General features: G+C 42.4%; 1 protein-coding gene across 4 annotated transcripts in view; it reads right to left on the bottom strand.

Annotated features, from left to right (window-relative positions):
* Positions 1–15713, bottom strand: part of STK24 (serine/threonine kinase 24) — a 138835-nt gene extending 123122 nt beyond the window's left edge. For 2 of the 4 annotated variants that reach the window (XM_090129523.1, XM_090129514.1), the window contains exon 1: positions 1887–1976. Coding sequence is in view for 1 of the 4 variants with exons in the window: in XM_090129497.1 (XP_089985623.1) it covers positions 1887–2117; positions 14462–14503 (273 nt within the window). In the remaining 3 variants the exon portion in view is untranslated. Of the gene's footprint in view, positions 1–1886; positions 2118–14461 lie in introns of those variants that run through there. The other 2 variants (XM_090129497.1, XM_090129507.1) reach the window with 2 other exon arrangements.
* Positions 15714–16026: the final 313 nt, after the last annotated feature.

Genomic DNA, 16026 nt, shown 5'->3' with positions numbered 1-16026 from the left:
ACAAACTTCTATTTTTCTTGCATTCTATGTCACTTATCCTCTAGCATTTTGCTTTTTCTCCTACAAAAGATCTGAAGTAGGGAAACTAATCCCACTTCTGCCTTTCCTACAAGACATATTTTACTACAAAACCAAGGCTGAGAAATTTCAAAAGAAGATATAAAAACTATGATGGCAAATTCATCCAATTTACTATATGGAATTGTGTGCCTCCTGATGTGTCCCTGTTTTGGCTGGGATAGAGTTAACTTTCTTCAAAGCAGCTTTCATGGTGTTGTTTTGGATATATGATGAAAATAGTGTTGAACACACACCAACCTTTCAGTTGATGCTCAGCACTGCTTACACAGTGCCAAAGTCTTTTCTGCTTCTTGTGATGCCCTTCCAGGCAGGCTGGGGGTACACAAGGAGCTGGGAGGGTACAGCTCATCTCAACTGGCCAAAGGGATATTCTATACCACACAACAATAAGAGCTAGAGTAAAGAAGGAGGAAGGGGAGGATGCTCAGGATGACTGTCTTACCAAGAGACCATTATGAGTGATTAGTTCTGCTCCCTTGGAAATGGCCTGACATTTGCCTGTCAGTGGAAAGCAGAAAATGAATTCTTTTGCTTGTGCACATGGCTTTTGCTTTACCTGTTAAGCTGTTCTTATCTCAGCCCAGAAGATATAACAATGCTTTTCCTTTCTTCCCTGCCCTATTGGTGGGAAGTTAGCGATGCATGGTGCCTAGATGCCTACTAAAACCACAACAGGATGTGTCTGAGATTTAAAGGACACATAACTTAAGTACACTACTGGTGACAGGGTCGAGTTAGAAACCATTTACAGTGCCTTCAGTGATAAGCTGTCCAAGCAAACTCGTTCAGATTACAAAAGGAAAGGACTCCCTTTCAGTTACCCATCTCCTGCATTCAGATAAAAATCCAGAGATAAGAAGAGGATCGCCTTCCAGAACCTTCATATTTTTGCTTATGAAGTAGAATGTTTCCACAAAAACAGAGAGTGATGGTTAGTTTAGAAGTATGTTCTGCCTACTCATAACTCCAAACCCTTTCAAGTGTACAACCTCTCACCCAGCTTGTCATCTAATTGACAGAAAATAAAGAGTTACCCAAAATAAGGGACAAAGAGATAAAGTAGTACAAAAAACTTCCAAATACTTTCCACGCCTGCTAGAAGTAATAAGCTATTCTATCCAGTCAATTAAATAAACAAACAAACAAATTTATATTTGGCACACTTAAAACTGAAACCTGAAATCTAAATTTCTCGTGGGGATTTCAGAGGAGGGAAGGGAAACAGATCCAAAAAGCACCTAATGGAAACCCCTTCCATTAGCTTCACTTACAGCTAATGCACTGTTGGCTAATGCTCGTAGATTCCCTTTTTTTAAAATCTATTTTAAAATAATTCTGATCAAGACTAGGTTCAGTCTCTTTAGAAAATCAACGTACACTTTGCTACTAATCAAACCTTGACAAAAATTACAAAACAGCTGATACTGCATCACATTTACTGTTCTGACAATAAAAATGCAGATTTAGGTTTAGTTTTCTGAAAGTGAGCAAACAGTTAATATTACATTCTCCTAACATTTGGAGAATCTACTTATGTTACTTAGAAAGAACTTAACAAATTAATGTGATTTAAATTAATTCCTTTTGTGCAGAGACAGCAAGACACGCATTTTTTCCCATTAAATTCTGCCACATGTCACAAAAATACAGTAACACATTCTTTCTTTAGAACTGAAAGAGTAAAAATAGATTTTTCTTCAGCTGAGGTCTGACTGAAACTTTGTCCTTGAACATAAGCACGACTGGATAACTTGGGAAAGAATTACTGGTAAAAATCAAACAACCATCAACTGTGAACATCTTACCTTTAAATAGGATCCATAATATTTAGTTACATAGGGACTGTCACACTGACTCAGCACTGTGATTTCCTGTTGGATGTCTTCTATTTCATCTTCTGCTTCTTCTAGGTCAATGATTTTTATAGCAACCACTTTCTGAGTCCGATTGTCAATTCCTTTAAAAACTTCACCAAAAGAGCCCTTACCAATTTTCTCCAGTTTTGTAAACAGTTCTTCTGGATCTGCTTTCAGAGTCTGTTAAAAATAAGAGAAAAGTTACTCAGTATTTGTAACATTAAAATGAAATCTGGCATTTTCAAAGGCTGCACACCCTTCAAATTGCACAGAGTCCTATTTATCCAGCTACACTTTTTCTATCTCTATATTTAATGTGTTCTTCCTACCTCCCCTACGTGCACATATTGCAACATTTATGTTTCCCTGTATATAAAGTACAAATTTATCACAGTCCCTGTAACCAGGATTTCTCCTGTCCAGCATGAGAAAATGCTATTGCCTCCATTCATTTTACTTGGCCAATAAATTGCACCTAGGCACTGAGAATGAAAAACCTTCACAAAGATCTGGTTTCTATTAAAATTAACATGGATCAAATATAAAAATAATGTGGATTGTTTATTTATCTATTTATTTTGCTGTTCCTTGCTCTTTAAATTGATTCTTTCCCAAAATGCTGTCTTACTCCTTTGAATTTTTCACATACCTCATCCTATACAGATTTTGTTCTCACTCTTCAGTGCACTGACTACTACTTATTGCCTGATGTGGCAAGCAATTCTCTTTAACTGTCTTCTACTAAAGACCACCTGCACAAACTGCCATACTTCCTTCATACTCCTGCCTCCAAGTTCTTCCTGGAACAGGATTTCTTTTTCTTCTTCTCTCAGTTGGGTGAGGTCATTCACTCCTTGAAAAAAAAGCTGCCTTAATTTGAACAGCCAAGTGAAAACTGAGTGCACGCCTGAACATGTCACCTTAAAAAAGAATGCAAGATCTACGTGAATTATTTTGCTATAGTTATTTTTTTTCTTCACTGCCAACTATTCAGCTCACTATTGCTGCTTTTCAACTTCACACTTGCAGTGTGCAGATGCTGAGTCCAAGTGTGCACCTTTTTCATCTGACAGCAAGGTGTCTTTACAGCTAAACAAAATATATGTTACAAGTAATTGGAAGAGTTGTAGCTAGAGGGAATAGGCATGATGGGAAGAAACAGAATGGCATTACTTAGAACCTTAAGAAATAAATCAAACACCTGAAAAGATGCGTTAATGTTCTTAAAAGGATGAGTTTATATCAACTGAGGTGAAAATACATCGTTGGTATAGAAAAAGATTCATATGAGAAAAAAGATCAGTAATTGCAGAACAGTAATGGGGCAGTAAAAGTTTCTAAGTTATCACAGACAAGCACTTGGACAACACATCCTCTTCAGCAATTAAATTTAGCTTATGAAGCACCTCCCAGCTATACTTAACGTCTACTTCTACTGGTATCTCAAAGGTTGCATAATTGATTCTTGCAACCCAAAGAAAGAAATCACCAAGATGTTTTAGTTCATGTAAAGCTATAAATCACACAAGTTTAACATCTGAATAAGGTCTTTTGAGGACCAGAGAGCTGTGACTGTTTGAGTCCAGAGATAAAGCAGGGAGCGTGTTTGTGGAGCAGCCTGAATTCTATCTCTAGGTGTTAAAAAATATAACTATTCTACAATGTCTAATACTTAAAGTAAGCTACGAGACATCATTGTTTTCAGAAGATGATTCCAGGAACAGATGGCCAGTGAGATCATTCCCACAAAAGACACTTATCAATGCATGCTGTGAGACTTCAGCGGCCCCAAGAAGTTCCCCCCAAGCATCTTTGTGACCTTTCTATCAAAGTCAGCTTAAGGAAACAAACAGAAGTATGTGGGCTTTTGTGACCCAACAGAACTATATATCCAACTGAAACGAGCTTGAATTCCAGCGTAATGAGAATTACATACTATTGTATCCTACATACATAATATACTAATCTATCTCCCACCTGGAAACCAAACCAGAGCACATCACAATCTCCAGTACATGTAGTTACCAGCTAGCCCCATAGTGACAATCTACCAGCACTTCCACCTTCAAAAAAATCACAAAACTTAGCACTAAATCAATTAGTACTGAAGTGGTTCTCCTCACGTGCCATAGAATGCTCCTTTACCATTATTCAGAACAGACATGTCTCTGAATAAATCATTTATACAAAAATTCCAGTACTTGAATCAAATATCCAGTACTTGAATCAAATATTTTCTCTTTTGGAAAACAATTCTTGGTCTGTCTTTTCATCTATACTGTGTTAAGACCTGAGTTGACATGGACATGGGGATCTCTGCACGCTCAGTTCATCCACATAACCCAAGTGCCTGGTGAAAAGATTTATTACTAAAAACCCTTTTCCTTCCCAAATCAGAACTTTTGTAAACACACATCTTAATTTTAAAACTTAATTTTAAATCTTAATTTTAAAACTTAAAAGTTACCGCTCCTGAACTTTGCTCTGAGCCATGGGAGGCAGCAGCTGTGCAAAGAAATCTCTTTATCTCTTCTGTGAGAAGGTCCAAATTTTCTTCCCAGGAGATCAAGTGTTTGAAGGCAGAGCTGTAATCTACTGGCGGTTTGTCTGCATGGAAAACTACCCGTTGGTCTCTCTTTAATAATCTGCTCTATTTCAGAAATGGACAGATCAGGCCTCCAGATACATGATGAGCTGCTTGAATTTGCAATTACACGAGTGGCCAATTCCCATTCATTTCCCCAAGATAACATCTGGGACGGATTCTTGCCAATTTTTGTTTTGTTTCTGCAAAGACTTCCAACACAGCCAAAATATACAAAATAGCTTTACAAATAGTCTCTCCATATGACTGAATAGAAATGCTTTCCATAGATTCAGTCAGTTCTTTTTGCTGACTCTGCTCCAGAAGTTTCTGCATTGCATTTTTCTAATAATGTTATAATGCAAAATGAAGGGAACCAATCTAAGAACCTCAACACAACTGAGCAGACTGAATATTGTGAGAAACCACAGAACACGACTGCAACATCTGCTCCAAAAGAATAAAGTTAGTCATCTAGTTTGGCAAGAAGCTAAGCACTCTGCCACTACAACATTTCTTTCAAAGTAGGCCACAGGATCCATCCTGCAGTAGAACAAAAAAAAATAAGGATCACTTACATCTAATGATTACATCTAATGAAAATCCGATGCCCATATGTTAGATAGGGCAGTATGTTAGATGGCTTCTCACACTTCTAAACAGCAATCACAAGAATCTCTCTCTTGGATTGCTCGAAGTCCTTTATAAGCAGAGCCATCATTCTCCCAGTGATAAGTAACTTCTCTGTGCACTGTTCCACGTTGTTTTCATTACTCCTGACCTTAATCAGCCAAGGCAATATACTGCCCATAAAATGAACTCCTCTCAATACTCCACTCAGTCATCAGTGTTGCCCACTTCTACAGAAAGAAAAGACAGTACAAATTATTCTGAGATCATATTTGTTCAACTTGGCCTCATGCCTTGCACTCAGCTGTATCCAACCTATTGGAAAGGTTCTTTATAATAATTCACACTTACTGTACCTAACACTTCACACTATTTTGTTCAGTAATTCAAATCCTCAGGGTCACAGTTCTTCAGCAATGGCCTAACCCTCTTAAGTATAACGGTTGCCCTTCAATATTGTATCATCAACATATTTTACCTGTGTGTAAACCTCTTCTTTTTACAATGCTAGAGTCAATTCTCAGTCACCAACAACAGAGATTTGGAGAAACCTGCAGTTTCTCCACTGACATCACCTGTCTAGTACTTCCATCATAGTCAGCAATATACACAACTCACGATATATTTAAGAGCCTCAAATTCTCATCTGAACAAACTATTTCTGTAGTCCAACAGAAAAGGTTACCAAAATTTAAATTTCTTAAATCATATACACACTTCTAACTTTATTCATAACCATTCTGACCTCAGAGTCCCTTTCTGATAGCAGCCTTTCAGCACCTAAGGGGGCTATAAGAAGGAAGGGGCAGACTCTTTAGCAGGGTATGTTGTGATAGGACAAGGGGAAACAGTTTCAAACTAAAAGAGGGGAGACGTAGACTGGATATAAGGACTTTTTTCTCAAAAAGGGTGGTAGTTGGCCAGAGAGATGGTGGATGCTCCATCCCTGGAGACATTGAAGGTCAGGCCGGACAGGGCTCTGAGCAACCTGATCTAGCTGTAAATGTCCCTGTTCATTGCAAGGGAGTGGGACAAGATGACCTTTAAGGGTCCCTTCTAACTCTAAGCATTCTACAGTTCTATAATTTCCTTCCAATTCTCATTTCTAATCTCCTTTTATGGGGGCTTACTTACCCGGTTATGACATAAATGGGATGAACAAAACTATTTTTCTCTTTAACCTGCAAGAATCCCAAGCTATCTCCACGTTCAAGTTCTCTAATTATTTGAGTAACTGATTTCAATTGCAGATCTGACTTCTCTATACCCGCTCTTTTGAAACAGACAATGATCTTTCAATTCCTCTTCTGCATACTTTTCATTTTACTAAGCCAACTTCCAATTCGTCTGTCCAATCTTCACTCCCTATTGAGCCCAAGCCCAAAATACCACCACCTGAGCAGGTTTAGAGATCTCTGGTGAATATCAGGTACCACATGGTGAACTGCCTTATGACTGCTGCCAATTATCTCCTCCACTACCACATTTGGAGATAAAAACAGTATGTTTTGAGCCTTGTTTATATAAATGCAGATAAACCTGGACAGACACTGTAATATGATGTTGCAGACAGTGAACTCTATAAAACCATTAAGGATTGGAGAAACTAATGGAACAAAATAAAACCTGACATAAAAGAAATCCATCAAGATAATTTCTGGCTCAGAAAATACTTGAGCAGTAAAATTTACCTTAATTTGTGGAAGTATGCCATGGGAGTACTGCAAATTACCACATTCCTACACTTTTTTTCTTAGACATCAACTCATTACACCATCAAAGACAAAGCACTGGACCAGATGGGCTGTGTCCAGCTGATACATTCTGAAAGCATCTGCATCCAAGTCAGACCTCCAAAAAACAAATTATAGTTTATAGCACAGCCAATGTATGTTATAGTACAAAATTAAGAACCTATGAAGTCAGACAGGAAGATTTTAAGGTCATTGCCATGTTAGGAATGGTTTTCCCAGTTGCCTTCTCTGCCCTGTAACTGCAAGTCACCACGCTTTCAGTCTAAACAAGACGCTGTCAATTCTTTCAGCTGATAAGAGCAAAAGATAAAAGGGAAGAAAAAGGCACAACTTTGCTTCTGAGGACGCCATTACAGGTTACTCACCATACAAGTTAACAATGAACCATCATACAATGAACCATCCGTTGTTACCTTCATCCAAAAAAAAAAAAAAAAAAAAATCATCAACTTCCTACAAATGTCAACAGATGGACAGAAGAGAAAGGCCCTTTCCTGTGCCAACTCACCAAGGCTTATGAGTTGGAAGAGCTGGTGGACAAAAAATGCTTGAATTTGTGCTTCAGTCTTTCGCACTTTGGATTTTTCGTACAGAATCTCCTCTTTGCAAGGACTAGTTTGTCTGAACGATGCCATTAATTAGCCTTGTCTCACTGACTGATAGGAAGAAAGAGCAGCCTGGAGTATTTTAGCACTTCTGCACAGAAATAGAAACAACATAGCATATCCACCCATTTCAGTGTTTAACGTGAGCAACAATGTTGTCCAAATAAGAATACTTCAGCTCTATTTTCAGCCACACAAAAAAAGTGTGCAAAGACTTGAGTTTCTTTCCAAGAGACACTGTTGTAGTACATCGCTTATATTTTAAATTAGCTTCCACAAAGACCAACAGACAAGCTCAGGCAGGCACTTTTCACAAGAAAGAGGGAACTCCAAGCCAGAAAGCCACTCACAGTACACAGTTGGCACGTGCCAGGTCCCCCTTCACACAGCTTTCCATTTCAGAAGCAGCCATACAAAAGTTTTCCCAGAGCACCATTCCCAGTCTTTCCAAACTTATTCACCTCAGCACACATCAATATTAAGTAATGTTGATTTTTTACTTTTACCCTCCCAGAGCCAGCTGCAGAAGCAACAGCCGAAGAGATATATTTATATTTGCCCAAGAGAATCTCATGAGGTTCAACAAATCCAAGTGCAAGGTCTTGTACCTGGATCGAGGCAACCCACATTACCAATACAAGCCAGGGGATGTAAGGATTGAGCACTGCCCTGCCAAAAAAGGCCTGGGGGTACTGGTGGATGGCAAGCTGGACATGAGCCAGCACTGTGCCTTCGCAGCCCAGAAAGCCAACCCTGCCCTGGGCTGCAATTACAAGCAGTGTGATCAGCAGGGTGAGGGAGGTGATCCCACCCCTCTACTCTGTGCTGGTGAAGCCTTACCTGGAGCACTGCATCCACATGTGGACTCCTCAGTCCAGAAGAAGCATGGACCTGTTGGAATGCATCCAGAGGAGGGCCACAAAAATGATCCAAGAGATGGAACACCTCTTCTATGAGAACAGGCTGAGAGAGCTGGGGCTGTTCAGCCTGGAGAAGGCTGCGAGATAGCAGCCTTTCAATACCTGAAGAAGGGCTTTAAAAGGAAGGAGACTCTCTAGCAGGGTCCCCTTGTGGTGATAGCACAAGGAGAAATGGTTAAAGGAGGGGAGGTTTAGGCTGGATATATGGAACAAGTATGTTACAATAAGAGTGGTGAGGCACTGGAACAGGTTGTCCAGAGAGGTGGTGGATGCCCCATCCCTGGAGGCGTTCAAGGCCAGGCTGAAGGGGGCTCTGAGCACCTGATCAAGCTGTGGGCGTCCCTGTTCACTGCAGGAGAGTTGGACTAGATGGCCTTGAAGGTCCCTTTCAACTCTAAGGATTCTAATATTAATTTTTAAAAGTCAACAACAAAACAACAACAAATAAATTAACAGAACTGTATCCTTCAATAGTTTCACAACATCAGGAAGAGCTGCTTCCAGGAAAGAGAAGCCTCAAATTTTACTGCTCAGCACTTTACCTTTCTCAGAAGCTGGTCACAGTTTTTACTTTCAGTGATATAAATACACTGTACATGAATAGCTGATACAACACACCAGATCATTTCCTGTAGTTGGTGGGAAACTGAAATAAGACACAGGCAGGATGCCATAAATTCTGTCATGAAACTTCAGCAGCTCATAACAAAAGGGTGGACAGGAGCTGAAAAACCTTGCATCTCTCAAAGGCTTTAGATGTTGAACAGAAATGAAAATATCTGTAGCATACATCACAGTGGCCTTACTAATGCTGACATCTCTTTCACAGTTTAACTCCATTACTCTGCTTTTTAATTAGATTGGAACATGCTTTAAGCATTTTTGGGGGGGAGAAGTTGCCTGAACTCAGCTTGTCATAAAAGTATTCCTCATTCATCTACTGCACAACCACTTTTCATCTACTTTCAATGAAAATGCACTTACTTGTGGGTCAAAATATAAAACATTTGGTTCTTTTATCAATAACATGGAAATATCACTGTGCAAATTCCTACCCCTATGACAAAAGGCTGAAGAAACTACAGTAATAGAAGCATGTTAGAATAGAATGTATGTAGGATCAATGCTAATTGAGGAAAAGAAGAAAAAAGAATGAATTTTAGGGTCTACAGCAATCCCACAACGTGAGGGGAGACCTATCATTTGACAAGTCAGTCCATTTCTCATTTACCCTTACAAGATAAAGATATTCTCATTATAGAATTTCTCGCTCCACACACACAGTGCACACATTAATAAATGGGACTCCCCCAATGCAGGCAAGTATAACATCAAAGTAATAATGAGATCAAATTATGATATGATGCAGTATTTTGCACTAGGTACCAGGCTGCCTCTGTTCATCAGATTTGGTGCTTCATTGCCAAAGATGGGGAACATAAATACCAAAATTTGAGACACAGACAAGATAAATATGTTCATTCCCTATCTCAGGATCACAAAAGATGCCATTATGTAAGTCATCACAGAAAGCTCATGTATCACGCATAACACAAGTCTCAACATTTAAACATATTGGCTATATCCATATTCTTCTGTCTTCTTAGGAATCAAGATGACAACTGGCACCTTACCCACACATGAGGCTGGGACACAGAACCTACCATGACATCTGACTAGGCTGAGTCCAAGATCTGTTATAAGGACATCTGAAACTGATCTGCTAGAAGCAGTATCTATCTAGCTGTTGTGGAAGCCCACCTGATGGAAACGTTTCTATTGCTCTGAGGCTGTTGACACTATCGCTGAGACAAGAGTAAGATAAAAAGGTGAACGCAGTGAGTGACAATGATGACAAACCATCTTGGGATGTGACTGATACCAGAGCGCAGACCCTAAACTAGATTTGATGCGCTTGGCCTTTGGAAACCTTTCCTTACCCCCTTACCACTGCATAAATACTATGCTCTGCTACATAAACATTTATAGTTAAATAGGAATCTGGAAAGCATGTCTGAAATTGAAAGCTCTAAAAGTGCAGAAGGGCTAAAGCAAGGGAGCAGAGATTCAAGAAAGTAAGGATTCACTGTTGTCAAGCCTTACTGTGTTCAACAGCTGACTGACTCAATCCTTCAGCTATTTATGTGATGCAGGCATCCCAAAGATGTGACAGACTGAATACCTCAAAATGCTCTCCAAAGATAAGCAGTCTCTATGTCAGGATTATTACCACTCATTGCCCACCTAACAGAAAAGAACATGTAAAGACCACAGGAAAGAAAGGACAAAGACGACTACTAATGATGGAGAAAGCCTAAGTCTAACTGTTGTCATTTTAGCTGCACAGTCTGAATTAACAGCTCAATGGTTTAATAATATCCAAATTAAAGCTTCACCAACAAGTCATACCTAGCACATCCAAAGGAAACCAATTCTCGCTCCTCTACGTACACTTGTTAGAAAGAGTTTGGGAATCACAGAATGGCCAGGGTTGGAAGGGACCTCAAGGATCATGAATCTCCAACCCCCCTGCCACATGCAGGGCCACCAACCTCCCCATTTAATGCTAGACCAGGCTGCCCAGGGCCCCATTCAACCTGGCCTTGAACACTTCCAGGGATGGGGCATCCACAACCTCTCTGGGCAGCCTGTTCCAGCACCTCACCACTCTCATAGTAAAGAACTTCCCCCTGACATCCAACCAAAAAAAAAAAAAACTGCTCAGCAGCCACTAGCAGTTCACTAGAAGCTGCTACACATGACTTCCCAGTACCAACAGTCCCACTGTTCATAAGAGCTGACTTCTCTAGAAAAACTCCAGCCATGTGCTGCATAGCCTTGACGCGGCTTTTGACCTCCAGAGCCAGGAGATGCCAGCGCTGTTTCTGCAAAATGAAAACTCTTCTGTCCTTGTGCTGAAGGACAAGGATTGTAACGTGCCATAGATTCGCAGCATCTGCCCCTGGATATTTTAAAACAGGCAAACCACCATCATAATGGTCCAAGGATCATTCAAATAATTGCTATAGATTATTGCAGAGTATTTATCAAGCTATAACTTCAAAAAATTAAAATCTGGGAAAAATAATCTCCTATATACAAGCTGCAGATGCAAAGCAGCAGAGGCTACACAGCCTTTCAGTGCCTGTAATAACCACTTGAACTGGCACTATACTGCTAAACACCACTAGCTGCCAGAAAGGCAGCTCCTATGGACTCTCCTCACTTCTCCAGGGTCTGTGGTTGATGGAGCCATTTGTCTTTCCTCAGAAGGAGTTCTTGAAAGCATCCTTGTTGTTAATAACATAAGGTTCAACTCAAAAGGAATTTCACACAGTCAGCATTATGCAAAAAGTTGGGATAAAAAAGCCAAACTGCTTTTCTGGTTCTCAAACTTCATAAACAATGAAAAATGCATACAGATCACTTACGGCTTAAACCTTTTTAAGTGGAGAAAGAAAGTAAGTCTTTTAATCCCTATTAATTTCAGCATTTTATTGCTAAAGATTACATTAAAACTGCTTGCTGCCAGATATCCGACAGCCTGATGTACTGCAGTCCTGTGTTCTGCAGCTTCATCCTTTAAGCTTTAATTTTCAAGTCTACATTTTCTGAGCTTTTTGGTTCAAGACATTCCTAAGAAACTTCAAAACACATTACAGTTCACCAAGCACACGTATCATTAATTTACAAAGAGAGTATTTTATTATTTGAAATGGTTCCATAAAGAAACTACAGAAGCTTATACCAAAGCCTTGACTGCAGGCTGGGCTGAAAGTCACTTTTACAGGTCACGCACACCTTTCTGAGCCAGCCTTGCAAAAATATCACACATCACAGACAAGCAAGCATTTATTCCTATGTCAGCTGTCCAAAGCACAAAGAATGAAGACAACTTACTGTCGGGTTAGTAGTGATGCCCCTTCACACCACACATCCAACTTCTATTCACACAGAGCACTAAAACTAAGGACAGCATAAACACTGAGCACCAACCTATTTGCACACACAGAAATTTAGGTCAAAACTCAGCTCTGTTTTCATTGGGGCTGGAACATGCCCGCTTCCCAGCAGACAGTGAATCTCAGGTTTTGTCAGCCTTCCAGCACCATCCTACATTTCCTCCACAGTTTCTCATTCCTTTGGCTTGCTCTACCCACTCACTTTTTATGCATCACTCTTCAACCATCAATCAGATATGTTGTTCAAAGAGAAACACATTAATCCCTCATTCCTCTCACTGTTTACACACCACTCTGCTCACACCAAACACCACAATAAAGCACTGTTCCCGCATGTGACTTCTGGGGGTCAAGAAGTTGCTTTTGTTCACACTAGGATACAGATCTAAGCGCAGCAAAAGATGTAATGGAGAGCTGCATAACATTCTCTTTGACATTGCTTACAACATTTGTTACAGAAGCTGTAGGTGGGCAGAAAGGATCACACTACAGAAAAAGAAAACAGTCCCATGATTTCGACGATTTAATCATACTGCAGAGAACTGAGCTCTATTTCTCTCCTTTACATAAGTCACAAACCTTTGTCTTCTTTAAGCAGGGATGTACCTCACTGCCTGAGCATTTATCTGCAAATAAAGTCAAAGAGAACTGTGTGCTGAGAACAGACCACTAAGACTGCAGCAAGCTCAGACAGAATGGAAACAGATCCAGGCACCTTGAAGTGGGTGCAGAAAATGAGCTTTCACCTTGCTCACAGATTTGATGCCTCTACCTACCAGCTTTACTTTGTTATTTTACACTTTTGTTAAAGTTCCCAAACATTCTGGAAACTCTCAGAGTAAAGAAACATGAGAAAAATAACAATCCTGAACAAAAAGATTTGGAATAAAACTTCAAATTACAGGGGCTAACAAAATCCTGGAAGCTTACTTATTAAATACGGCTAACAGTATCACAAGCTAAACAACAAACCAAGCAAGCTAGTAAAAAAAACAGGTCATCAGAGATGCTAAAAATGACACGCATCAGCAGGTCATGCATATTGCTGGAGCAACTTTCATTCCCTTACTTCCCAGCAGCTCCAGCTCAGACTTTCTCCATTCTCAAATACCACAGATTCTCTTTAAGTAGGTTCAGAGAGTGGTTCTGTTTCTCAAACATTTCAGAAAGTCTCCAAGGTGTAGCACTAACCCAGTCCCATCCAAAGGGTGGGAGAAAGGAGTACTTTTATGCCTTTTGCAATCAGCAAAGTGCTGTGCGTGGAAGGTGAACTTGGATGCCCAACCGCAGCCCCTACAGAGTGGTGAAGTAATGGAGAGAGAGGGCCTGATACCCTGCTTGGCATCCAGCAGTGCCATTCACACTGTGCCTAAGCATCAATCCTGCTAATTCTGGTCATGCACCGACTTTGGATTCAGGAGTTAGAACCTGGTTAGGAAAATAGAACCCACAGCTAATCAGCCAAACGAAGCTCAAAAACTTTCAATCCAGGAGATAAATTGAAACAAACTTTACCTCCCACCCAGAAGTTATTCTTTGGGAGGATGGGGCAGGCCAGCGTCTAATAAGCAGCAGGAAACCTTTAGTCACCCACGGCTACCAATGACCTTAAGGTTTTTCTGCCTCCAGCAGAAGGAGTTCAGCCGGCAGAAAGCCACCCCGGCTGTTTAAAAACCACAGCTTTATCACACGGCCGGCAGATCGCATCCGCGAGGCCGGCAGCCCCCGGAGCCAGCCGCAAGCTCCAGCTGCGGGCTCCAGCCGCGGCCCCGCCGCACCAGCCCTATGGGCACCGCGGCGCGCTGAAGGTCAGCAGCCGGGCCCCGTTCCTCCGGAACGCAGGTTTTCACTCGTCGCGTTCAAACGACAACACCGAGAGGGGGGGAAAAACACCACGTCCTCCCCCGCCCCGCGCCGAGGATCGAAAATGGAGGGAGCCCCGCGCAGCCCTCGCTCGGCCAGCGCGCCCCGCTCCCGGCGGCTACGCCGCGCCACGGCTCCCAGCGCCCGGGGCAGCCCGCCCTTCCCGCGGCCCCGCGACGCCGGCCGCGGGGGCGGCCGCTCCTCACCTGCATCCCCGGCAGGCCCGGCTGCACGGGGGAGTGAGCCATGGCGGCGGCGGCGGCGGCCTGCAGGAGGGGCCGGCTCTCCTCAGGCGGCGCCGGGGGACGGAGCTGAGCTCATCGCCGCGCTCCCACACTCCTCCTCCCGTCCCTTCCCCCGAGCCGGCAGTGCCCGTGCGCGGGCGGCGGCGGAGGGGCCGGTCCAAGCGCGGGCTGCTCGGGCCCCGTCACGGACGCGGCCTCGTCGCTCCTCGGCCCTCCTCTCGTCTCACCCCCTCCGGGGCTCTCCCCGCCCGGTGAGGCGGTACGGCGAGATGGCAGAAACCCTAGACGTTTCGCGTTATGTCCCTTTCCTGCCTCTCCCCTCCTCCCGGAGGCTTTAAGAAAGGTCAGGGTAACGCTATAGCTCCGGCGAGGCGTATGGTTTCAGGAAGTGCCTGACTTCCTGTCAGAAGGGGCAAAAGCAGCACACCCAAATGGCAGGCTTGGTGTTTTCACGGCAGTTCCAAGACAGGAGAAATCCTGGGTCTGAGTAAAGGTCGTAAGAGTTTCGTAGAATCATGAGATCCTTGGCGTTGGAAGGAAGCTTCAAAGGCCATCAAGTCCAAATCCCCTGCAGTGAGCAGGGACATCCATGGACAGATCAGGTTGCCCAGTGCCTGATCCAGCCTCGCTTGAACGTCTGCAGGGGCATCAACCACATCACTGGGCAACCTGTTCCAGCACCTCACCACCCTCACTGTAAAAGACTTTTTCCTTATATCCAACCTAAATCTACCCACTTTGAGCTTGAAGCCATTTCCCCTTGTTCTGTCGCCACAGACCCTGACAAAGAGTTGTCCCCTTCTTTCCCATGGCTCCCTTCTAGATACTGAAAGGCCGCTATCAGTTTGATGATATTGTGTTGCCTTTACTCGGACTGTTGAAGCTAGGATTCAAGAGTTCTATCATACATTCCTCAGTACACTTGTTATGCTGAAAGGTGCTCTCCTTTTGTCCTCACAAATTAGTAGGTACTGAAATCACTGATGCCTGGTGGCTGATGGGTCTGTGATTCACAGGACAGAGGTTCACTATCTTTTCAGCTGAATCAAAGGAAGGTGTGAGTATCCATCATAGCATGATCATAGAGTCATAGAATGACTTAGGCTGGAAGGGACCTCAAAGCCCACTAGCCCAATCCATGCCATGGGCAGGGCTGCCCCCCACCAGCTCAGCTGCCCAGGGCCCATCCAACCTGGCCTTGAGTGCCTCCAGGGATGGGGCACCACAGCTTCTCTGGGCAGCTGTGCCAGCACCTCACCAGACATTGCCTTTCAGTAGGAAATGCACTAGAGAGCATTCATACAAGAATCTGAACTGCAAGAAAACCTTTAAAATATAAAAAGGTTTCTTTGACACTTGGTTAGACAAACTCCCACTGAAGGCTTTTCCTGTAGCTAAGACATTCTTTGTTGGGCTGAGCTAATGCTACACAATCTTGTTTTCCTGAAATGTTAGAAATATTACCCCTCATCTGAGCTTAAATGAAATTTGCTAGCTGCTCCCTGTGGACATATGTGTGCATACTC

This window comes from Phasianus colchicus, chromosome 1 (genome assembly GCF_987193195.1).
Source record: "Phasianus colchicus chromosome 1, bPhaCol1.hap1.1, whole genome shotgun sequence".
Taxonomy (NCBI): Eukaryota; Metazoa; Chordata; class Aves; order Galliformes; family Phasianidae; genus Phasianus; species Phasianus colchicus.
The sequence above is the reverse complement of the archived record's forward strand: the minus strand, read 5'-3'. Positions and strand labels throughout refer to the sequence as shown.